Source organism: Bison bison, unplaced genomic scaffold, assembly GCF_000754665.1.
Source record: "Bison bison bison isolate TAMUID 2011002044 unplaced genomic scaffold, Bison_UMD1.0 scf7180017864032, whole genome shotgun sequence".
In the NCBI taxonomy this organism is placed as follows: Eukaryota; Metazoa; Chordata; class Mammalia; order Artiodactyla; family Bovidae; genus Bison; species Bison bison.
In genome coordinates, this window is record NW_011494604.1 from 4,069,649 (window position 1) to 4,094,512 (window position 24,864).

At 44.6% G+C, this 24,864-nt stretch overlaps 1 protein-coding gene across 4 annotated transcripts in view; it reads left to right on the forward strand.

Annotated features, from left to right (window-relative positions):
- KIAA0226 (KIAA0226 ortholog) overlaps positions 1–24,852 on the forward strand; it is a 50,761-nt gene extending 25,909 nt beyond the window's left edge. For 2 of the 4 annotated variants that reach the window (XM_010834315.1, XM_010834316.1), the window contains exons 7-21: positions 342–875; positions 4,391–4,486; positions 5,199–5,314; positions 6,242–6,449; positions 6,966–7,070; positions 9,131–9,205; positions 15,774–15,834; positions 16,699–16,831; positions 17,714–17,859; positions 18,439–18,503; positions 19,543–19,781; positions 20,314–20,375; positions 20,810–20,963; positions 22,290–22,383; positions 22,611–24,852. In XM_010834315.1, the coding sequence (XP_010832617.1) occupies positions 342–875; positions 4,391–4,486; positions 5,199–5,314; positions 6,242–6,449; positions 6,966–7,070; positions 9,131–9,205; positions 15,774–15,834; positions 16,699–16,831; positions 17,714–17,859; positions 18,439–18,503; positions 19,543–19,781; positions 20,314–20,375; positions 20,810–20,963; positions 22,290–22,383; positions 22,611–22,789 (2,267 nt within the window). In that variant the 3' untranslated portion in view covers positions 22,790–24,852. The remainder of the gene's footprint in view (positions 1–341; positions 876–4,390; positions 4,487–5,198; positions 5,315–6,241; positions 6,450–6,965; positions 7,071–9,130; positions 9,206–15,773; positions 15,835–16,698; positions 16,832–17,713; positions 17,860–18,438; positions 18,504–19,542; positions 19,782–20,313; positions 20,376–20,809; positions 20,964–22,289; positions 22,384–22,610) is intronic. The other 2 variants (XM_010834319.1, XM_010834317.1) reach the window with 2 other exon arrangements.
- Positions 24,853–24,864: the final 12 nt, after the last annotated feature.

Here is a 24,864-nt window from a genome sequence, read left to right on the forward strand (position 1 = left end):
ACATGTCAGGCTCTGTTGCCAGCAGTTTGTGTATATTATCTCATTTAATCCTCAAAACAGTCCTATGAGGTAGGTATTATTATTATTGCTCATTTTATAGATGGGGAATGCATACTGGTAGGCAAAGAAGCCACTGTCTCAAGAGCTCATGCTTTTGGCTTAGCTGCTTCTCAGTGAATTTTTACTTACTTTGAATGACTTAACCTTTTTTGAGGTGACATCATATGTCCTGGGCACCCCAATTTAGGGAGTTCAGTCCTTAGCTATGGAGAAGCCTTTCATACATACCAGCTCAAAAGCTCCCAGCTCACCTTTCCCTTCTCTTTCTTTTCGTATCCTAGAAAGAAGATCTACTTCCTTTTCGCTCTCTGGCCCGCCCCGAAAACCTCAAGAAAGCAGAGGGCCTGTCTCAGCAGCAGAGGATCAAACCGTCCTAGACCCTCTCCTTCCAATCACTGCATTAGCCAAGGACTCCCCCTCGACCCCCAATGAGATGAGCTCCAGCACTCTGACCAGCCCCTTGGAAGCATCCTGGGTCAGCAGCCAGAATGACTCCCCAAGTGATGCCAGCGAGGGGCCTGAGTACCTGGCCATTGGCAACCAGGACCCCCGGGGTCGGACCGCCAGCTGTCAGAGTCACAGCAGCAATACTGAGAGCAGCAGCTCCAATTTGTTCTCCTCCAGCAGCTCTCAGAAGCCAGACTCTGCTGCTTCTTCTCTAGGGGACCAGGAGGGAGGTAGGCAGAGCCAGTTGTCCGGTGTCCTTCGCAGATCTAGCTTCTCAGAGGGGCAAACGCTCACTGTCACCGGAGGAACAAAGAAGAGCCATACTCGCTCCCATTCGGACACCAACATTGCCTCCAGAGGAGCCCCAGGTAATGAGAACCACCAACCGCATGTCAGAAAGGTGGCCTCCGGAATTTCCGGTGGAAGGGAGATTTGTTCTTAAGGGTCTTCAAATGGCAGGAAGAGAAGTTATGTTTCTGAAGATATGAAGAGTATCCTGCTTATAGTGAAAAAGAGAAGTTTGTAATATAATGTGGATATCTAAATCCAGAATCTCTCTGAGGATACTTACGTTTGTTCGTTTATACATTGCTAAATAGTAAGTGTTTTCTTGGATTCTTTCATAATTCTTTAGCATCAGAGGATAATGTGACTAATCATAGTCTAAGTTTTAAATGTGTCTCTCAGACAGAGGGGAAGTACTAATGAGCTTTAAAAATAATCCTGTTAAATTCCTTCCCTGAGAAGTTTGGTCAGAATATAATAACAATAAGAGAGAGGCAAACTGATACTAGGGTTCCCTGATTAACACTAGAGATGTAGTGAGTGTCCGGTGACGGGACCTAGTAAACAAGTAGGTGCGCTGACCGCTGCATCAGTAATTCAGGCTGAAAGGCAGTTGGATAAGGAGGCCTTGGCTCCTGGGACCACCCTCACACAAACACCAGCTGCTAGCAGAGAGCACCCCAGGCACGGCCAAGGGGGGTGTCACTGCTTTTAGTGTTTCCCTGCCATCATCTTTCCTAGGTTGTTGGTATCTGGCAGTCTTTGGTTAGGTTTCATTTGTAAGAACATCTCCATAAAAGCAAGTGGAACATGGACCTTTGTGCTGAAATCCAGTTCTGGGTGGAAAAGCTTTGGATATAAAATATCAAAATAAAGCAGAAAAAATTAAGAGCATAAAAGGAAGATATTCTTTACAACTAGAGCTGCTGTTGATTTCTGTTTATAATTTCTAAAAGGTGAGAGCTAAGGCCCTCATCTGAAACTTCTGAATTGCAAACTTTTGTCTCTGTTTTCCCCTCAAGAATGTGGGTTGGCTCATTGGAACTGGTTCAGAAACCAAGAAACCTCCAATTCAAAGTCTGTCTTCCCATGAGCCTTCTTAGATGTGAAGACTGCATAGGTTAGACCCTTACTTCACATCTCCTGGAGCAGATGCGGTGTCTGCTGTACTGCAGGTTGCTGGCCTTTGAGCATGTAAAACTCCCCTCTCCCCATTCTTGAATCCATGTGGATTCCAGAAACCACAGTAACCTGCATTGGAAAAGGGAGCCAGAGAAAACCTAAGCAGGAGGGTCTGAGGGAGTATGGGTCCTGTGCATCTTCTCATACGTGCCATCACTCTGTCTGTACTAGGGTTCCCTCTCAGGAGTTACACCCCCACCTTTTCTGGATAAAAAGACACTCTTTTTCTCACTCTCTGTTCTCGTTTTCTGGACTCTCCTCTGCACCTGTCTGTCTACATACAGGAGGCCCCAGGAATATCACCATTATAGTTGAAGATCCCATTGCAGGTTTGGGAGCCAGTCCTCCTCCTCTCTGTCCACCACCCCCTGTCTCCTTTTGCTCCTCTGTGACCATCTTGCCTAGTGCAGAGCTTCCTTTTCCATTCTGGTGTCAATCAAGCCTGGCTAGTCTGGTCCTGCTGTGATGCTTGGACCTGGTCGTAAAATGATACCAATATTTTTATGTGATACGTTTTCTGCTTATGACTTCCAAATGCCTTGTTCCTTCTCTCAGCAGCTTTTGGGAGGTAGAATTCATACTTGTCAATCCCGTATTGCCTAGAGGTGAAACTGAGGCCTGCTATTTGTTAAGACATCATGATGAATCAATGGCAGAATTTTTCTTATAACTGAATATTTATTATGAATTACTTTATTTTCCTTGAATTAACACCAGAATATGTTTTCTCCTCTTTCTGTGATCTTGGATATGAGTGCATGTTTTTGCCTCGCCTGGAATCCCCTGTTTCCTTTTTCTTTTATCTGTCTTCCTTCCCCTGTAAATTCCATCTCCCCCAGCCCTACCCCTTCATTCCAGCCATTGCACAAGATTTTTCTAGTGACTTAAGTCTGTGTCTTTGGTTTTCACAGTGGTATTCAAACTGCATGTGTGTTCCATTCTGGGTACATAATGCATGGAGATACTGATGCTGGAATGTGTCTGCAAGGCAGAGTGGTGAGGGTGAACTGAAAATGATGAATGGCTGAAGACACTGGCAAAGAGGGTAAAGAGAGACAAGCCTGCAAGACTTTTGTTTAGAAGAGCATTGCCCTTAAGGAGATGAGAAACTGTGAGATGACAGATTTCAAGTCAGTATGAGGAAGTTCTGAGAATTAGAGCTGATCAGTTGAATGGGCAGCATCAGGAGGTAGTGAGGTCAGTGAGCAAAGCTGGACAGCCTTTTCATATGTAGCTTCTCGCATACATCATCCTTCCCTCTGTACTAGGGTTTTCCTGGTAAATGAACAGGGTGCTGGTATTGGAGTGTGTGTTGTGCACTGATTTTGACTAGGGACCTCAGAGGTTGTCTCTGTCATGATTTCTCACCATGACATCACGGTCACTGCTGGTGTATAGTGAGGAGCAGAGCCCACTGCCAGGGCCACCAGGGGAACACGGAGTTATTGCTTACCATGTAGGAGCATTTTTTGTGAGAGGAGCAGTTGACAGATTGGCACCATCTGTCAGGGAAATGGGTTGGATGCTGCTCAGTCATTCATTCTCCCAGCACATCCTGCTCATTTCTCAGGCACCCACCTGCTTTTCTGCCTGCTCGTCCTTCTGTGGCGCTGGGAAATTTTGTGTTTCCCTTTGGAGAAGATCAGTTTCCATTTCCTGCAAACCGTGCCTGCAGCTGTTCCTCCCCTTTCAGTTCTCAACATTCCTTGAAAACTTCTACCCAGACACTTCCTACCTTGTAACCTTCTTTTGAAACCCCTCCCTTCCTTTTCCAGGAAGGCTGAGTCCACAGCCCTGGGGCTGAGCCCCTTGGTTACAGGGCCATCATCCTTGGCTTCTCTAGCATTGTTTTGATGCTTCTTTTAAGGGTATTGCTGGGTGTTATTTTGTTGTTCTGCCAGTTCAAAAATAGGTTCAATTTGTAAGTATGACAAATTTATATTTCAGGCTCAAGAGAGGCCATATCCTAGTATTTTTTTTAGAGACTTTAACCCTTTGATATTGTTCTAAAGTCTGGTGTCAAGGGATCAGAAAATTTGCAATGTGTTTGTGAGGACTGTTTTCTAAACTGGTTAATCAAGAGGGCAGACATTGGCTGATATTCCTGAAACACTTGGTAAGAAGATGGAAGAGGAAAGAACCGATCATGAATCCATGTTGATTTCTTTTTCGCCTGTGTTGCTGCCTTCCGGGTCTCGTTTTCTCTCTTTTCTCCTTAGAATACACTGACTTCCCACCTCCCTTCCTCCGTGTGTTCCTGCATTCTTGGATTGTGTCCTATTGGTGTGCCCCCTCTCTCCTGTCCGGGAGGGCGTGGGGAATGGGAGCTGTTAGATGTTGAAACTCCAAGGTTGGGAATATATGTGTTGCTCACCTCGTATGTGTGTTTTTACTCCCTGGTGGCCACTGACACTAGAATCCTGCAGTGATAAGTCGAAGTTGAGAGGCCCCTTGTCCTACTCTGGTCAAAGCAGTGAAGTCAGCACACCCAGCTCTCTGTACATGGAGTATGGTAAGTGAGCACTAGGAAGGCCAGGCTGCAGTCGTGTCTTTGCTGTGCTCCCCCCGTGCCTGCCACGCTCTGAGCTGTATGGCTCATCTTAGCTCTGTGGAGGGCGCACACCATACAGTCTCACCCTCCCCTTCATCATTTTCAAACCCTGTGCTAGAAATCACACGGCCCCACCATTTTTTCTTGCTCCTCTCTGCTGTAGGAGTCCCACCGTCTCATGCTGTGGGTGCTACCACCGTGAATGTCTGGTGAGCCAGCTACAGTGGCTCTCTGAGTGGGTGAGAGAGACCTTGAAAAGAGGCCTTTGAGTGTCTGAGCCTAATGACCAGAAGATAAACTCCACATTGAAATTATCCATAGGAAGAAGACATTTGTTTCCTTGTCTGATTCGCAGCACAGGTTTTTTGTTTTTTTGTTTTTTTTGTGCGTAGGAGGATGTGTAAGTCATCTTTAAATTTAGGTGGTCAAAGGGTGGTCTCCAGGCTCTCTCCATTTATTCTGCCATTCTCTAACCTAGGCACTTAGTGCTTTGGGATTCTGAGATTCAGAGAAACTGCTTTAGAAGGTAGACATCTTTCTAACCTATTATTGGGAAAGACTTGTGAGCATCTTTAGCATTAAAATCATCAAATTTCTCAAAGAAGCTTGGCTGTAAAGAAGATTTGCTTTTCAGAGCCAGAGCTTTTGACATCCACATTCCATTTTCCCACAGAGGGCAGTCAGTACCTGTGTTCAGGAGAAGGCATGTTCCGAAGACCATCAGAAGGACAGTCCCTTATCAGCTACCTATCTGAGCAGGACTTCGGCAGCTGTGCAGACCTGGAAAAGGTGAGGACACTAAGGAGCCACTGAAAAGCCCATGAAGACAATGGCACCCCACTCCAGGACTCTTGCCTAGAAAATCCCATGGACGGAGGAGCCTGGTAGGCTGCAGTCCATGGGGTCGAGAAGAGTCAGACACGACTGAGCGACTTCACTTTCACTTTTCACTTACATGCATTGAAGAAAGAAATGGCAACCCATTCTAGTGTTCTTGCCTGGAAAATCCCAAGGACGGGGAAGCCTGATGGGCTGCCGTCTATGGGGTCGCACAGAGTCAGATACGACTGAAGCGACTTAGCAGCAGCAGCAGCAGGGAGATCTAGCCAGAGGGGTATGGTGTCTTTTGTCCTAAACAGGATTTGGGCGCACAGCAATAACATGCATGTAGACTACAATACAGAGAAGTCACCATAAAGATAAGCTCAACAAGTTCTATCCTTGGATAACTCTTCAGGGAGCTTATGCTCCTCACTGAGTCCAAAAATACTACTGATCTTGCCTTAAAAACTCCCTTGGGAAAGAAACATTGAATTTTAGTCACATGACCTTGACCCTGGAACCTTAGATAAAGACTGTCCCTGAAATCAGCTTCTCTATTTTGTTCTAAGGCTCAGATATGTAATAAAGAAAATGTCCCTGTAGCATTTTATGGGCTTCCCAAGTGATACTATTGTAAAGAACCTGCCTGCCAGTTTAGGAAAAACTTGACTTCTCTGTCATATTTTTATGCGAAAAGTGGGACAGGAAGGCTGGGCATGGCCAGATACAAGAGCAAAGAGAATCTGGAACAGATTTTCTGGCCATCAGCTTTCTTTCTGGTGGCAGTGTACATTTCCTCTGGGTGTTTCGAATGGAAGCAGTGCACATCTTGGAAGTTCCTTTCCAAGAGACCAGTCACTGAGGTGTCCCCTTGTTGGCGCTCTCCTTCCCCAGGAGAATGCCCACTTCAGCATATCAGAGTCCTTGATCGCTGCCATCGAGCTGATGAAGTGCAACATGATGAGCCAGTGCCTAGAAGAGGAGGAAGGGGAGGAGGACAGTGACAGGGAGATCCAGGAACTGAAGCAAAAGATCCGCCTTCGTCGCCAGCAGATCCGCACCAAGAACCTGCTCCCTGGGTACCAGGAGATGGAGCATGGAAGTGAGTGAGGCTGTGAATGCCTGTTCCTGCCCCTTGAGGGCTTCTGGATAAGACATAGTACCTCGTGGGCTTCCTTTTCTGTCTTTATATGTTCATATGAGATGTTATACCCAAGCCAAGGGTTCCTCTGCTGTCAGAAAGATTTTCTGTGTTGTTCTGATTTTTTTTTTTCTACTAGACCAGAGTCCTGGAGTTCATCTATGTTCTACCTCAGACATAGCTTCCAAAAAATAGATTTCTGATAGGAGGAGAACTGAGGCCACTGGTTGCAGATTCCCTTCCCAGAGAGCAGTACTTCCTGCTTATGTGAAACTTTTAAGGAGATGAAACAAGAAAGGGAAACGAGAGCTGGTTTCCATTTCCCCAGCATAACTGCCAATCAAGCTTCTGTTTACTTTTCTATTGAAGTCCTACCAGTTTGCTTTTCCTGTGACCCTAGAAAGTGTCGGACGCTTCTTTCTGTCCTGTTCATTACTGTTTTGTTGTTTTTTTGTTTTTTTTTTTTAACGTTAACAGGCTTTCGGCTCACTTCCAGCAGCTCCCAGTTCAGTTCACGTGATTCAGCACAGTTCTCTGACTCTGGCTCTGCTGATGATGAGGTTGATGAATTTGAAATCCAAGGTATGATTTAACACTTTTCAAGGGAGCTTTCATTAACTCTTTCTTTCAGTTTGGAATCATAGACCGAGAAGCTTTCCCTAAATAGGGAGTCTTCAGTATAGTTCATTATGGAATGTTGTCAGCTGTTGTAAGGGATAACTTCTCTTGTTAAAAAAACAAAACCTATTTAACATTTAAGCAGAAAAGAACACTGAAAGGAAGTGTTCCAGTGAAGTGGGCTGGCTGTTGATGTCACCCTGGAGTTTCTTCCTCAATTGCAGCTTTCTGTCAGACTCTTGCTCTAATTTCTCCTCCTAGCAGTCCAAAGCTGGCCCACACCTACGTGAAATTAGATTCCTATTCTCTTGTGCCCCATAATACAAATGAAATTGTTTCAAAGTGTTTAAAAGGAGCTTTATTATAATCATAAGAGAAAAGGTAAAAAAGAGTCCATGGCAGGGAAAAAGCAAAATGGAGGGAAAATGTCAAGTTTTTTTTTCAAAGTAGAGCTTTATTTTCTGTCCTGGCCATGCTAATTTGCATAGCAGAATCACAGATTCTTATGAGCTTCTGCTTAGAGAAGAGGAGGGGCTCTTATCTGGAAAGGCAGTTGTGTTAAATCAGGTTGACCCATGATTAGTGGGTTAATCCATACCTGAAAATCATAAATTTCTTCATCTTCCTATCAGTGCAACCAACAAATGAACAAACAGAAAACCAAACAGTTCAGGGACATAAGCTCTCACCCTATGACTGGAACCAAGAGTAATTTTCTTATAGAGGTGAATTGTGTCTATAGATCTCCATTGTAACATGATGAATAGATCTTTTATTGCATGAGGCTCCGACTTCCTGTTTATACCAATTTTGAGAACCCATTCAACTGCAGGTGTGGTAGCTGGGTTTCTCCCCCATTCAGAAATACAGTTTTTACGTATATTTTTCCAGGTCTTTGGAAAGTCTTCCTTCTTTGTTCTCCTTAATGCCTCTGATTTCTCTTTATAACAATAATAGATAGTCCCTTAAAACTTTTTTTTTTTGGTATGTGGTTTTCCAACAATTCTCCAGTTTTCTGTACGCCAACTGAATGGCCTACATTTCAGTTCTGACACTAATTCCTGGAGTTAGCACAGAGCCCACAGATCTAGGGTTCAATCCCATGGGGCGGCTCCATCTTTAGATGCTAGCTGCCAGTGGGGTCACCAGGCTGCCTGTACTTCTCTGTGACCAACTGCAACCCCCAGGGTTCCTACAACTGCAAACTCCTAGGGGAGTTCCTACAACTCCCCGCTCAGTTTTGATAATTAAGTAGAATGACTCGTAGAACTCGGGGAAGCACTCTATGATTATAGTTTATTATAAAGGATACAAATGAGTTGTCATGTGAAGGGGAAGTTCACAGGGCAAGGTCCCAAAGTGTCCTCAGCTCCTCAGTGTCTCCATGGAGACAGGAACCTCTGTCTCCATGGAGTCAGGGTATTCCACTCTCCCAGTACATCGACCTGTTCACCAACCAGGAAGCTCTCCCAAACCTCATCATTATCAAGGTTCATTAAGTAAGCATGGGTGATTAAATCATTGGCCATTGGTGACTGAGTTCCTGAGGTGGGGCTAAAAATTCTAATATTATAATTACTTTTTTCTTCTGGCAACCAGCCCCTTCCTGAAGTTGTCTATGTGGCCCCAGGAGTCATCTGATTAACTTAAACTCAGATTTAATGGAAAGGGCTCATTATGAATAATAGACATTCCTATCACTTAGGAAATTTCAAAGTTTCTGAGAGCTCTATGCCAGAAACTGAACAGAGACCAATGTGTGTGTGTGTGTGTGTGTGTATATATATATATATATACACACATATATTTATAATATATAACAATAATAACAATATAATATATAACAATTTATATATGTATATAAAACTTAACTGTGGATGTAGATTTCTAAAAACAGTGTCAGCTAGCATTTGGAGCAAAAGTCAAGTCGATTCCAGGAACATGTGGTATAGAACTGTCATTCTCATCAATTTACTTCCTGTCTGAATACTAAAAGACCCCCTTTTATAATCATTATTACACAGATGGTAGTGAAGGATCTAACCTGACTCACATGTCAAAGAATGGACTCTCAGTGTCAGTGGCCTCGCTGTTTTCAGGTAGCCTGTGTTAGAAGCGTGGGTGTGCTCATACATGCATGTATGTGAATGTTTGCACCAGCTTTTGTACATACCTGTGACTTGTCAGTGTTATGAGAACCAAAAGGTATAGAGAAGTGTCTGGGGAAAACCGAACTTAAGCCAACCAGAAATGATTCACTTCTTTTCTTTTTCTTTAATTTTTATTGGAGTATAGTTGACTTAAAAGCATTGTGTTAGTTTCTGCTGTACAGCAGAGTGAATCAGCTATACATATACAATAGCTGCTCTTTTTTAGATTGTTTTCCCATATAGGTTATTACAGAATACTGAGTTCCCTGTGCTGCACAATAGGGCCTTATTAGTTATCTATTTTATATATAGTACTGTATATATGTCAGTCTCAACCTCCCAGGTAATCCCTCTACCCCTTTCCTCCCAGTTACCATAAGTTTGTTTTCTACATCTGTGACTCTGTTTCTGTTTTATAAATAAGTTCATTTATCCCATTTTTTCAGATACTCCTTTTCTTCTTCCTCATATGAGTCCAACAGTCCTCTTCTCTGAGATTGTCCTTGCTGATCCTTCTCTATAGAGATTCTTTTAGATTAATGGTCATTGTGGCTGATGGAGGTAATGGACAGTGTAGAAAGAAGTGGTCAGGTGAAGAAATTATAATTCAAACCTATAGCTAAGTTACTGACACACATTTAGACAGCAAAAGTCAGATAGAATGCTATAGAAGAAGCTTCGAGTCTTCAGAGTTTTGAATTTGCAGAGCCAACTTTCAGAAAGCTACCTCTTCTCCTACTTTGTTTACAATTAGGACTTACTGCTGCAAATGTTTGGTCTTAATAACTGCCTTATGATCCAAACATGTAGACTTTCTGTAGATGGGGTTAACCGAAAACAAGTAGCAGTTGGATGTTCAAAGTGGCTTTAAAACACACAAACAACAAAATTCAGGCTTTTATTAATTTAATTAATAGTTAATTATTTTATTAATTTAAAAATTTAATTAGCAGTTTAATATTGTCAGCCACTTGCATTTGAAATAATTATATGTATAAGATTAAATTAAGATTTAGAGAAATAAAAGGAATTAGGGACCTTTTACTTCTAAACTGTTATAATTTATCCTAATATAGTCTTACTTGAGAAGTAACAATCCTAAGCCACATTTTTTTTTTTTTTGGCCACACCTGTGGCTTGTGGCCTCTTAGTTACCTGAAAGGGATGGCACTTAAGCCCCAGCAGTGAAAATTCTGAGTCCTAACCACTGGACTGCCAGGGAATTCCCCTAACTCACTTTTAAACTGGTTTCTGGGACTTCCCTGGCGGTCAAGTGGTTAAGATTTCACATGGTTTCAGTCCCTGGTTGGGGACAGTTGGGGAACTAGGACCCCACATGCCGGGTGACAAAAAGAACCAAAAATCAAACAAAAAAAGTGGTTTCTGATATGTTTACAACCAAAGTCCGTTGCATGTGCATTTACTGACTGTCAGCTACTTCTTAATTGGAGCATATTCAATCTGCTTTAGCCATCAAACATACTTTTATTTGGTCTTCCTAGCATCCTTTCTTCCCCCATTTTGGGTGCTTTAAAGTATTTTTTATAAACCAAGAATATGAACTATTTTTCAACTAAAGTACTACTTTTTCTTGTGACCCACTATCCCACACATTTTGAGGGCTTGGTGGGAAAGTGTCTCCAAAGTAGTGATTTAACTTTCTACACACAGATTCCCAATTATGAAAGCATAATTTGCAGTTCATTTTTCTCTGCTCTAGGTTTCCTTATTGCTCTCTGTTCTTTCTTATTTGTTTCTGATCTTTAAGCAAGTTTATCACTAGTACAAAAGTCTTTCTAAAAAATGTCAGTATAGTTCTCATTAGCAATCTTTCTGATCACGTCTAGAGGTTTCTTTTTGATCACCTTGGGTAATATATGCTATTGAAGGGTCTCTTTGGATTCTATCAAAGGAAGGTTACTTAAGCATCATACTGTAGACATCATCTATGATAAATACTCTGCATAATTATAATACTTTGATTAAAATGATCACTTTCTTGGATCCTATTTCAGCAAGTAGACCTTATGGAGCCAGAAGTGTTTGTGAAGGAAATAGATTTGAAAGTTACTTCTTCCTTGCAGTAAAGTGGATATAAACTTGTAATCATAGAAAGCTTATTCATAGAAAGCTTTGTATTCATTAACATCTATTCCATTTTTAAAAAACAATCTTACTAAGGAATAATTACATATCAAAATCCACTCACTTTAAGTGTACAATTCACTGAGTTTTAGTAAATGTACCAAGTTGTCAGCCACCACCATATTCTAGTTTTAGAACATTTCCATCATCCTCAGTAAGATCCCTCTCATGCCCATTTATAGTTAATTTACCATTTATAGTTACTTTACATTCACACCCCAAGCCCCAGTCCACCACTAATCTATCTCTATAGAGTTGCCTTTTCTGGACATTTTATATAAATGCAGTCATACAGTATGTGATCTTTTGTGTCTGGCTTCTTTAACTTCATCTGTTTCTTCTGATGGTATCTGCCAAATTGATACAATATCTTTCACAGGCTCCTGATCCCAGGCAATTTTCTCAATTTCTTTGGTTTTTTAGGTTTTGTAGTTCCGTTTTTTCCTTCCTTCTTCCTTTTCCACTGCAATTTCATCAGTTCTTTAATCTTCCTTTCTCTAGAATTTCAGTCTTCCACATAGATGTACCTAGTCAGGGTCCATTCAGGAGACAGACACCACATGACAATTTGAATAGGGAAAATTTAATATAAAGAATCATTAACTCTAGTGGGAGATTGAAGTAGTGGGAGACTGGCTCAAAAGGAGTAAAGAGAACTCTAAAGAATACAGGAATAGCATATATAAGCAGTAGTCACCATCTCTAGGGCCGAAGTAGAGGCCACAGGGAGGGAATGTAGAAGAGGGCCATACCCACAAGGCTGAGGTCCAGGCCTCCTTGCTCACTGGATGGTGGAGAAGTTCTCTGAAGCTACAGAGCTGCCCTGAGAGTGTCAGGTGATGTTGTTCATGAAAGCTGCCATGCCAACAACCCTCACCAGGAAACCATTCTCTGGGGTGCTGGGGGAGGCTGCCCCCAGGGAGTGTTGTTCCTCAGAACTCAAGGGGTGTTGGGGGAAGGGGAAGTGGTTCTTGGGAGGTACCAGGCCTGCAGCACCTGCTCTGAAGCTTTCCCAGGAGGTGCAAGGGAAGCCATTTATGAAAACTACCACCAGTGGCACTCTGCTGCACAGCCTTCTGAAGCCATGCTTACCCTGGGGAGTCACTTGCACTACAGGAGTCTGCTTAGGGGAGCATACCAGAAGCAGCGAGAGAATCCCTTTCCTCCTCCAGTGTTTCTCCAGTGCCCTCTGCTGGCAAAGCTTAGCAGTGTGCCAGCTGGCAAAAGATGAGTGTTTTCAATCCAACTCCATTATCACAGAGCAGACAAAAAGAAGGGCAGGTTTGGAGCCGAAAGGCAATAAATTGATAATTGTTACAATATATAATGAAGAAAGTTCATGAACTATATTTTTGGCAAGTTTAAAAATTATATCCAATTCAAGGTAATCAATTGCTCCTCCCCACCCTCCCTCTTTTAATAATATATTTTTTTCTCCTTCTAAGACAAGAGTAATTGTGGTTCTCCATTTTAAAGTGTTTCCTCTTGAATCAGCAGTTGCAGAAAATTCATTAGAGTTGGATTTCTGAATGTTGGATATCCCCTTATCTGCTGAAGGGAAAACAGGTTGAAACCCCCCATCAGATTGCCCAGTAAATTCTGAAGTTGACTCTCTTCTTCTGCCTTGCTTGTTTTATTTAAAAATGTGCAGATTTTGCTAGCGTACAGGATTTTAACCAGTTTTTCCCTGATCATTCCAATGCCCATGTCTGGACATACAAAAATTCTTATAACATGTCATTATTTTGTTGTTGTTTGTTTTTATATCGTTTAACTTACCCAGTCCATAATAATAGCTTTATCCTATCTAAAGCATCAGAAACACTTGAAATCATTGAAGAATTTATCAATTATCCTTAAATAATTGATAAAATATTTCATAATTATGTTAACTTCCATTTGGAAGGAGAGCTTCTCAGACTTCTTTCTAAAGTGCTCTCATTTGGGGTACGTTTAACTCATTCAGTTGAGTAGCTTTCTTCTCTCTCTTTACTCCTGAATTATCTTAGACCCTGATCTACTTTTACCCAGATCTTCAGCTAGTGTTCCAACCACACTAAGCTATCATCTGCTTGAATTGACTGGAGAGTGAGCAGGATGCAGCAGAGGCCTAGTATCCACAAGGCTTTCATGGCACTGACCAGTGACAGGCGTGATGTCCCTCTGGTATCAGGCACTGCCTCTCTCTCTCCACTCTTGGGGTAAGATCCTCACTTCCAAACTTGTGTAACCTTCTGCACTCTTGGAAATATTCATGATTAGCTAGGACGTTACTATACCTCTGGTAAAAATGAAGAAACAGGATAAAGTATGACTTCACTTTATTTTCCAAAGACTTTTTTTCTCTCAAAGAACATGAGGATGAAGAACTGCTAACTAGCTTTTATGAAGAGGGTAGTTTTCAGCAATCTTGGATTGTCCACCACCTCTCCTCTCTGGCATGCCATGTTTTCCTTAGTAGCCTGGCCCTCAGCAATAACTGTTAGCTCTTTACTCAAGGATATCTAAGATTGTCTCTTCTTTTTCCTTTTCTATCCTAAACAGGCTGAAATTTGCTTTTTGCTTTGAGCCAATTATTTAGGAAATATTTTTTGAAAACCTGTCATGTACAAAGCTCTTTGAGGGTTTTAAGGACAAGGCAAGACTTACGTACAATCCAAGGCAGTTTAGTGTTACTCAGATCAGCACTGCAAACCCAGTGGTCTGTTGAGATCTGTTATTACCTAGAATTTTTTCCCCTCCAATAGCACTATTTAGAGGGCATCCTTGATAGCTCAATTGGTAAAGAATTTGCCTGCAATGCAGGAGACCCTGGTTCAATTCCTGGGTCAAGAAGATCTGCTGGAGAAGGGATAGGCTACCCACTCCAGTATTCTTGGGCTTTATTTAGAATGAAATACAGCACTATTTAGAATGGAATACAGACTAGCAGTATCTTGGGAACTGGATTTTGGTGGTGCAAATTCAGAGCATATGATATACATGAACTTACTTGTTAAATAGGATTCATTATTTACTAGTCAAAGATTTTGTTGCTGTCTTAAGGTTTTCTATGCTTAAAGAGCATATGAAAGCTGAGAGGTTTCAGTTTTCCTCTCTTGTACTTACAGCTTTGAAGCCTGGCCCTCAAGGCCAGGAATATTATTTGAGTATATGCTTGTATACAGACCACTGTATTAAGTATTTGGGGGCTAAACAGAAGAATTAGACATGATCTCATTTCCTCACAAGGAGATATTATAATCTAGTGATCCATACAAATATATATGTGTACAGAGGAAACATGAAGAACAATTGAGCAACCCATGGCCAAGTGCAGAGTGATGTCATTTAAGCCTGGTGCTCTATTTAGGGGCTTAAATGCAGTAGATTGGTCACTGTGTAGGTTTAATTAGGAAAAAGTCTTTTCATGAGGCATCAAAGGAAGTGAGGGATGAGACTTATCAGAATAGTCCTATTTCCATGACTTGAACAGGCTCTGTCTGCCTTTCTGGAACATGAATGCTATATTTCCTTCTCTCTATTAAAATTATTTGGGTAGATGAGATCTCTAGAGATTTAATCATATCATTATTAGAAACCCTCTTCAAATTCTTTATTGTAAACAGGCTTTGGAAAGTCTGCCATAATTTCCCAAGACTGTGTTTGCAAGTTCTCTAGTAAAGATCATGTTAAATAGCTCCATAAAAATGTGTTGTTTACCAGGCATCTCCAGGGAGTTGCCAAGCCATAGGGAAGTTCTTTTCTTCCCTGTGCCACCAGACAGGAAGGGAGTCTTTCCATGAAACTTTGTTAAGGACATGGAAGACTTGTCACATTCAGGGCTGATACCACTAGCAGTCAGATATTAGAAGCAAAGTTTCAATCCCATGTACATTTAATGAGTAACCTCTATGATCTAAATTCTGTGCTGGGTACTGATTCTGAAATTAAAAAAGAGCTCGATAGAGTTCTTACTTCTGAGAATTTATAATTTAAGAGGGCTTGAGGTTTAGATGATGAGAGAGAAATTAGAGTAGTTTGTCACTGCTTGGTACAGAGTATGTCCCTGCTTGCCTTTAGGATGCTTCATTTTTTCCTTCACTGCTTTAAACCAAATCAGAGTTTGTGTTTCCACCTGGATTTGTAGCCACTTTGACCTTCTCAATGCTGTGTGTAATGTCACTAATTCAGCCTGGTGTGACCTGAACAGAGCCAAACTATAAATCGTATATAGACCTTCACCTGGACTCTGCTCCTTATCCTGCGTAGAATGTGGCACCTTGCTGCCGCCCTGAGTGCTTAGCTGGCAGTAGCTTGGACTGGTGTCCATTATTATCCTTACCTCCTCCCTTTCTGTTTCCCGTCCCCCTTAACTGTTGTTTCCATTTAGATGCTGACATCAGAAGGAGCACGCCCTCCAACAGCAAATCCTTCATTTCCTCTCAGTCCTTGTAAGTAGTTTTTTTTTTTTAAATAGAACTTTGGGATGGGTGGAGAAATAAACCCAGTTCTTGGCATATGGATGGGGTGGCACCATCTGAATCCACAAAGAAGCAAAGTTAATGTGACCAGCCTGCCTGGTGGTGGTGAGCCAGGGAAAGAGAGAGAAGATTATGGGTTCAAACAGGGTGGACTCTGGTGGAAGTGAAGCTTTCAATGTGGATTATTCCTTCTCTGATAAGTCTGATTATATCAGAGACCCCTAGAAGATGAGGTCTCGAAAGAGAGAACAGTGATCATGATTTCTGACTATGAAATCAAATTGAACAGATTCCCCATAGTAGACTCAGCTAGAGGAGACAGAAGCTCACATGGGAGCAGCAATAGTCTTTAGAGTCCACAGAGCAGTTTGACTCTCTCAACTTTGTAAACAGGTGTTTTCATTCCCATTTTGCAGTTAAAGAAATTGAAGTTTAGGGCTTCCCTGGAGGTCCAGTGGTTAAGACTCCGCGCTTCCAATGCAGAGGGCATGGGTTTGATCCCTGGTCAGGAAACTTAAATCCCATAGGCTGTGTGGTGTGGCCTCCAAAAAAGAAAAGTTTAGAGAAAGGATTTGACACAGAATTCTTAACCAGCATTGTCATGAATGCTAGTAAATGGTACCTGAGCCTAAGTCTTAGAACCCTGTGTGGACCACTGTGTTTCCCACTGTGCACAGAAGTCTGAAAATGATGAGAAAGAAAGCTTTGTAGCCTGGGGTGGCTGTGAGTGTTCTCTCAGCCTGGAAATCACTGCGTAAGTTGTTGGGTCCCAAAGGGAGGGCTCCTGTCCTCCTGTCTTCCCTGTTCAGCCTTCCTTGACTCTCTCCACTTCAGCTCCCACTGCTTCCTGCACTCCACGTCTGCTGAGGCAGTGGCCATGGGGCTCCTGAAGCAGTTTGAGGGGATGCAGCTGCCCGCCGCCTCGGAGCTGGAGTGGCTCGTTCCAGAGCACGATGCCCCTCAGAAGGTAGGTTCTTCAGCTCTACTTCTCTACCCACCGCCCAGCCCCAGAAGGCTGTGAGCCTTCCCGATATTGTTCTTCTTTGTCATACATCCACTGTTTAGCATGAATGTACGTGTTTCCTTCCTGACTTGTAGAAGCCCTTCACTGCAAATGTGTGAAATGAATAAATGAAGGCATGTGTGCATGCTTGTCTTGGGCTTCCCAGGGTGGCACTAGTGGTAAAGAAGCCACCTGCCAATACAGAAGACATAAGAGACACAGGTTTGATCCCTGGGTCAGGAAGATCCCCTGGAGGAGGGCACGGCAACCCACTCCAGAATTCTTACCTGGAGAATTCTATGGACAGAGGAGCCTGGCGGGCTGCAGTCCCTAGGGTCTTAAAGACCCAAGACATGACTGAAGAGACTTAACTCATGTGCATGCCTGCCTACATGCCTGTGCATGTAGGTGGCAGCTCCTTCACTGTCTTTACCCCACATGACTGCTCACTAGACCTGGGGGCAGCACACCTGAGCTGTGACCACCTTGAGACCCTGGAAAAGTATCTGAAAGAACTGAAAAAAAGGTTCTTCTTTGCTCTACAGTTGAATAAGGCATGACGCATCCTGGCGCACCAAGAGGCCCAGGGTGGGCTCAGGGACAGTGTTAGCGAGAGGCGCCACCAACTGGGGTGCTGTTTCCATTCCTTTTGATTCTTGAAACCCAAGGCCCTCACTTCTAATAGCTTGGTCCCTTATTTATTTTGAAGCCGAGGTTCCATGAAGCCCTTGCTCAGGTGTTTCTGAGAAGTCTTTGATCCATTATGTTTCTGTTGTGGTCAGAAGGGTCAAGTGTGTGTATTCCCCAGACTGTCCATGGAAGATCACCTGTGCTTTTCTCCTGCAGCTCCTGCCCATCCCTGACTCACTGCCCATCTCCCCAGATGATGGGCAGCATGCTGACATCTACAAACTGCGTATCCGCGTTCGCGGCAACCTGGAGTGGGCGCCACCCCGGCCACAGATAATTTTTAATGTTCATCCAGCCCCAACGTGAGTAGTCAGGGGCTGTGCCCTTTGGAAAACAGATACTTTCTCTGTGGATTGTCAGAACTGTCTCCTTACCCTCATCTCTCTATCTGCAGCTGTACCTCCCACACAGTTCTAAAAGGCCGAGGGAGAGGAGTATCCTTCTTGTCTGCAAGTTTTACTCTTAGACCTCCCATTCTTTCCCAGAGCTAACTGGAAAAGAGGTCGTTTATCACTGGTCTCCCAACCTGTTGCCTTCCACCCATAGTTTTATGAGCTGTTTTCTTCCCCTTCCTCTTAAGAGGGATGGATGCTTTTCTTTCCTTTTCTCTCCTCTTTATTTGTCATCTCTTATATTTGTTCAGAAACTGTGGCTCATTATTGGGGAGGGTCACTGCCTAGGCCTAAATTCTAACCTTGCCATCCTTGCTTTGAATTGGCTCTCCCAATAGGCTTGTTTTGTCCAACTCTTAAAAAAAAAAATAGGTGAATTCCCCTCCCTTCCCAGCTTCCGGGAGCCCAGTGTTTGTGTCCTCACCCTGTACATCTCAGAGCCCTCATAAAGCTGGTATCTGCCAACCCCTTTCCTTCCCCTTCCTTCAGGAGGAAAATCGCTGTGGCCAAGCAGAATTACCGCTGCGCAGGTTGCGGCATCCGGACTGATCCTGGTGAGTGTCTTCTCTGACCCTCATGCTGCCTCCAGGGGCTTCCCCCTCTCACACACATGGGCAAGGGAGCTGGTCAGAGAGGCAGTAAGAGGAGCTAACAGCACAGAACTGGGGAAAGGAAAAAAAGGGGCCTGGAAGAGGGAAGGGGTAGGACCAGGCAAGAACACTGGTAATCAGAGGAAAATGGTTTCTAGAAGCCCATTACCAGAGAAAATTGTGTACAGTAAGTCCCCTACATAGAAGCCTTTGAGCTGTGAACTTAGGTATGAACACATGTTCACATGTCCAAGCACGGAAGTTCACGTGTCTGGTGTACATTGTCACATGCGTGCACCCTCTGCAAGTGGCTGTGCTTTTGTGTGCTTTACTGCTCAGTACTGTATAGAGCAAGTTTCCCTGGTGCCTCAGCAGTAAAGAATCCGACTGCCAATGCAGGAGACGCGGCCTTGATCCTTGGGTTGGGAAGATCCCCTGAAGGGAATGGCAGCTCACTCCAGTATTCTTGCCTGGGAAATCTCAGGGACAGAGGAGCCTGGTGGGCTAAGTGAGTGGGGTCACAAGAGTTGGATGTGACTGAGTGACTCAACAACAACAACTGTATAGAGTACAGCAGTACAGTGTCTTTACTTCGAGCCCAGAATGTCCAGAAGCAAGCGTAAAAGCAGCAGTATATAGCTGATTGTGTTAGTTGGATACCTTGGCTAACTTTGTTGAGCTTGTGAACAAGCTGGACTTAACGACCATGCTCTCAGAATGGAACTCGTTTGTATGTAGGGGACTTACTGTACTCTCAGCCAGGTTCTTGGAGACTGGATCTTCCCAACTTGGCAGCGTTTGTTTCCTCAGTGGCCTCCAGTCTGGGACACAGAAACCACAGGCCTAACTGTATGGGTTTCTGTTGGCTTTCAACCAACTCAGACAGAGGTGGCTGGAGTCCACTGACCAGCCCTCCTTCTAATTCAAAAGGAACGGCAAGGCCGCCTCACCAGCTTATAATTGGGAAAGCCGCCTCTGACCTGTTGACCTTCTGTTTTTTCAGACTACATCAAGCGGCTGCGGTACTGTGAGTACTTGGGCAAGTACTTCTGTCAGTGCTGCCACGAGAATGCCCAGATGGTTATCCCCAGCCGCATTCTGCGCAAGTGGGATTTCAGCAAGTACTACGTCAGCAATTTCTCCAAGGACCTGCTCATTAAGATCTGGAACGACCCTCTCTTCAACGTGCAGGACATCAACAGTGCCCTCTATAGGAAGGTCAAGCTGCTCAATCATGTCCGGGTGAGACCCTCGGAAAGGTGACGGCATAAATTACCCCTGTTCTTAGCGGTTTCCCAAGATCACCACAATCCTCTCTGTTGCCATGCAGAGCTGTAACCATCTTATCATTCTCGCTCTCTCTATGCACTTTCTCTTGCCATTTCCAAAGCGTCTAGTTAGTCTCAAACCTGGCAAGGCAGCTCTAGAGTTATAGATAACACTTGATGGCAAAAGCAGTGTTTCTCCCCTTCACTGAAAATATTAAGTGAACAGAGAAGAGGGTATCAGGCCAAAAGTTTGGATTCTGGATTTTTCAGCGGCTCCCAGCTGTGTATGTGATTGGGGCAGACCTAGCAAAGGACCTTCCCTGACTGGGGGTCACTTTGAAGCGTATTGTTGAGTTAAAGGTATAGAGAAAGGCCTGGCTCTGGTTACTGCATGCAAGCTTTCTAGACCTGAATGGTTTAAAGGCACTTTCTTTCTAATGGTGTTTCCCTCTCCTTCATACCCCCTCCAACCCCTCCATCCACCCCCACAATGCCCTTCTCTTCAGCTGCTGCGGATCCAGCTCTATCACATGAAGAACATGTTTAAGACGTGCCGACTGGCCAAAGAGTAAGTCTTGATGGAGGCCACAGACCTCTGGCTCAGTCAGTGTCTCTGGAAGAAACGTGTCCCAGCAGTTGGCCCTTGTTATGTAAAGCAGGAGAGTAGGGGGATCATGCAGAAAATTCTAGAAATAGTAAACAAGAAGCCTACAACAGTAACTATGTATCCTTCTCTCTGGTTATTCCATCCAGGGTCAGCCCACCACTCTTGGCAAGCTGACCCAAGTCACTCTGCAGAAGGGTGTAGAAGTCACTTCACCCTCCAGATGCCTGGTTGTGGGGAGGGTGGGGTAGCCTGGGTGGGCTGGGTGTTACCCACCCTCATTATCTCTAGGACCCTTCTCATCCCTAACCAGCTTCTGGATAGAAATCCTTCTTCTCTCATGGGCCACACAAAGGATTCATTCTCTGCTTCTGCCCACTTCCCCTCATTTCCTGCAGGCTTCTGGATGCCTTTGACACCGTTCCAGGCCACCTGACGGAGGATCTCCACCTGTACTCGCTGAATGACCTGACTGCCACCAGGAAGGGGGAGCTAGGGCCCCGGCTTGCTGAGCTCACCAGGGCCGGGGCTGCCCATGTAGAGCGATGTGTGGTAAGAAAGTCTCGCTCTAGCACGATGCAGGGCCCTTACTTAGGGTTGTGAAGAGAAGCGTGGGTCCAGGGTTCATGCTGTTGAGTTCCAGGAAGTTGAATTGGCCTGTTAACACTGTGAGAGCAATTGCACAGGCTTGCTCTCCCCAGGGTTGATGAACAGCTAAATCATCCAGATCTAAGGAGTCTAAAATTAGAAGAGGATGTGGTGTTGGCATTTCTCCTGGGAAACGGACAGGACTAAGTGGGTCTTCACTAAAGAGTTGCCATGATGTGGGAGGAGGACCCTGGATTAGATTAGACTCAGAGAAGGACAGGGTCTTGTCTTAGCATTTTCAGTCACTGTGACCACAGGAAATACCACAGGAAGATCCCCTGGAGAAGGGAATTCACTCCAGTATTCTTGCCTGGAGCATGCCATGGGCAGAGGAGCCTGGTGGGCTACAGTCCATGGGGTGGCAAGAATTGGACACAACTTAGCTACTAAACCACCACCACCACTGTGCAAACTTAAATATTCTGTAGATGCAAGTTATTATTGTTCCTGATCTATCCAACATACCAGAAATTCCATTTTTAGAATTCCCTGTCTTAGAATATGTCCAGGCTGTGTTGCTGTAACAGTCCCAGAATTAGAGCTTAAAATGGGGCACATGTAGAGCTCCTGTGTAGCAGGGAGAATTGGAAAGATTTCACTATAACCTGGCCCAAGGCTGGATATTATTTTGGAAAACTGTCCTTGCTTTTACATTTCATCTTAATTGGTTGTGGTTCCCATTTCAAATCATTACCCACACTGGAATTTTTACTTTAGGAAGCCCTTTGTGGCCCCATTCCTTCCTTCTTGTCATCTCTCCTTTGAGAACCACTCTTGTGGCTGGAGTTTCTCAAACTCGTACCTTTCTTGGTCTCCATCTTAAGACTGTGTCTGACACTGCCCAGCCTGGGCCCAGTTTGGCTGTCATGCTAAGTCCAGCTCCAGTCTCTTTCCTGAAGGTTGGAGAACACTTTGGAGCTCCTCGTGCGTGTGTGCTCAGTTGCTCCAGTCGTATCCAACTCTTTGAGACCCCATGGGATTTTCCCAGCAAGAATACTGGAGTGGGTTGCCATGCCCTCTTCCAGGGGCCTTCCCGACCCAGGGATTGAACCCGTTTCTCCTGTGTCTCCTGCACTGCAGATGGATTCCTTACCACTGAGCCACCGGGGAAGCCCTTGGAGCCCCTCAAGTCTTATTTATATTTTGCTCCTTGCCCCGCTTGTGTTCACCCTCTTGGCCAGTTCCTGGTGAACTTTGCCTCCCTTTTCTGCCTGTCTGTTTCCTCCCCAGCTCTGCCAAGCCAAGGGCTTCATCTGTGAGTTCTGCCAGAATGAAGATGACATCATCTTCCCCTTTGAGCTCCACAAGTGCCGGATCTGTGAAGGTGAGAGCTGGTGCCCAGCATGTCGGCCATAAGGACAGAGCACAAGGGCTTATTAATTTCCTGTCAGTTGCCCCTGTTAACAGAAGCTGGGTTTGGTTCAGCAGCTCCCTGTGTCTTACCACAGGTACACTAAGCCACGGCTGTAAGAAGGGTCCTGGCAGTGACTTGCTTCCAGCCTGAGATGACACAGATTGTTCTCTTCTCTCTCCCCTTCCCAACCTGAACAGAGTGTAAAGCATGCTACCATAAAACTTGTTTCAAGTCTGGGAGCTGTCCCCGCTGTGAGCGGCTGCAGGCCCGGAGGGAGCTGCTGGCCAAGCAGAGCCTGGAGTCCTACATGTCAGACTACGAGGAGGAGCCCACCGAGGCCTTAGCCCTGGAGGCCACTGACCTGGAGACCACCTGAGAAAGCATGGAAAGCGCTCTTCCTAGGGGCGAGGGTCACACATAGTGCGGAACTGAGCCACCCTCCTAAGGACTTTCCCCCCTTGGTTTTATCTTTTTTTTTTAACTGTTATCATAATTATTAATTTTTATTATCTGTCTAATGTCATGTGTATTCAACCTTATATAGGTTGGTGGGGTCCAGTCTGTTGTGACAATTTGCAGGTACCAAGCATTTCCATCAGAGCTGACATATGGGTCCCTAAGTGAAGCTTCCAGTGCCTCTGTTAGGGGAGTGGACAGTGAGACCCAGTTCTTCCAATATCCATGGCCTTCTCCACTTGGACCAGATCTGGTTTCAGCTGTATCTCAAGAATCATTTCCAGTTTTATTTTGTTTTAATTCTGGAGCTTCTGAGCCAGGCCTTTCTCAGCGAACTCACTTCTCCTTTGCTGCTGAAACAGGAGTGTGGAGTTTTCTCTCTCCTAGTCCTGGAACAGGGTCACACCCTGAGGAGAAGCATCAGAGAATGGGACTGAGTCATGGGCATTCTTATGTAGGTGCTTCTGAGGCCATAAAAACAGTGTTACTGCTACCTTGGACTCTTCAGACACCTCGAAGAGGCAGTAATAACTTTCTTGTATTTTAGGCATAGATGATACCACAGGCTGGCTTTCTTTATCTACCCTGGGGGACTTGACACAGACCAGAATTGATACTTAGACCAGGACTATTTCAAGCATAAGTGAGGCCACAACTCTTGTATAAGGAGCATTTGTTCAGTCAGAGGAGCTGTTGGCCTCCTCTTGGGTGATAAGGTCCCTTTTAGTCAACATAGCTCTGGTGCAGGTTTGACCTTTCAAGCTCAGACAAATCCCTGGTGCCATCTTAAACTGAGGACAGAAGCCCCATCCAGCATCTCATCCGTGAGTCTCTTGCCACTCTGTCCTCTGTTAGGAGGTCACTGCAGTTCTGAGTAGAAGCCTGGCCCAACTCCATGCTCTCCCTTCCCTCCTGCAGTGGGGCTGGGACCCTCCCCAGTGGTTGAGCTCCTGGCTTAGTTTCTTTTGTCAAAGTTGAGGTGAAAGCTTCCTGCTATTAGTGGTGTTAAAAGACTTGATAGTTTGTGGCTGTGAGCATGAATGTTCCTGTGTTCTTATGATAACAAGAACCTTATGCCAATTATGCACTTAACTCTTTAGCCTGGTGACAGTAGTATATGCAGTCATCCTTATTACTAATTTTAACACACACCCACACCCTTTGTTAATGTGTGTTTTGATGGGAAAAGTTTTTGAAGGGACTGTGTATATGTTTGTGGCATTCTTTAAGTTGCTGTAGCTCCTGACCTGTCTGTAAAGCACTGGTCAGGGTCACAGCTCCAAGGGCTGGCAGCTCTGTGAACTAAAGCCCACAGCATTTTAGTTCTGGGGCTGACTTCTTCCTGGGTGCCTGTCTTTCCGTAGTTGGTTGCTAGTAGGGAAAAACCTGCTGTGGGCGCTGCCCCGGGAAGCTGAACAGAAAGTTGCACATGGTTGGTGGAAGCTGCTGAGTGTCTGAGTCGGAGGCAACCAGGAGTGTCACTGGAAGTAGTAGGGGCGGTAAAGTAACAGAGCTGAGGCTCCCCCAGGACAGGAGGGAGTGGGAAGAAGTTGATGCCTGGCATTGGTCCCTTTGCCTCAGACTTGGGATCTGAAGGCCACGTCAGGCTGGAAGACCCTGAGGCTGTTCTCCCTTCAGTTCATGGCAGGGGCAGAGGGGCTGTGAAAGCGCTCCAGCCCAGCCCAGTGTTGAAGGGCAGACTAGAAACTCCCTGGTCCATCAAGGAGCTTCGGAATGACATTGTGAAACTCTAGCTTCGCTGAGAATTAGGCCTCAGATTCAGACTGAGATGTTTGTGAAAATGGTGAGCTCTACTTCCAGTCCTGGTTTAAACTGAAAATCCAGCTCCTTACTCCAAGTCACTACACTGGAGGAAAGATATCCTCTCGTTACTGTCGTGCGTGTTTCATGTAGCACAGGATGAAAGGATGGAAGACGCTGACACTTTCTAAAGCTGAGCTCAGCAGTGTGCTCCTGGGTTTTCACTTTTTTTTT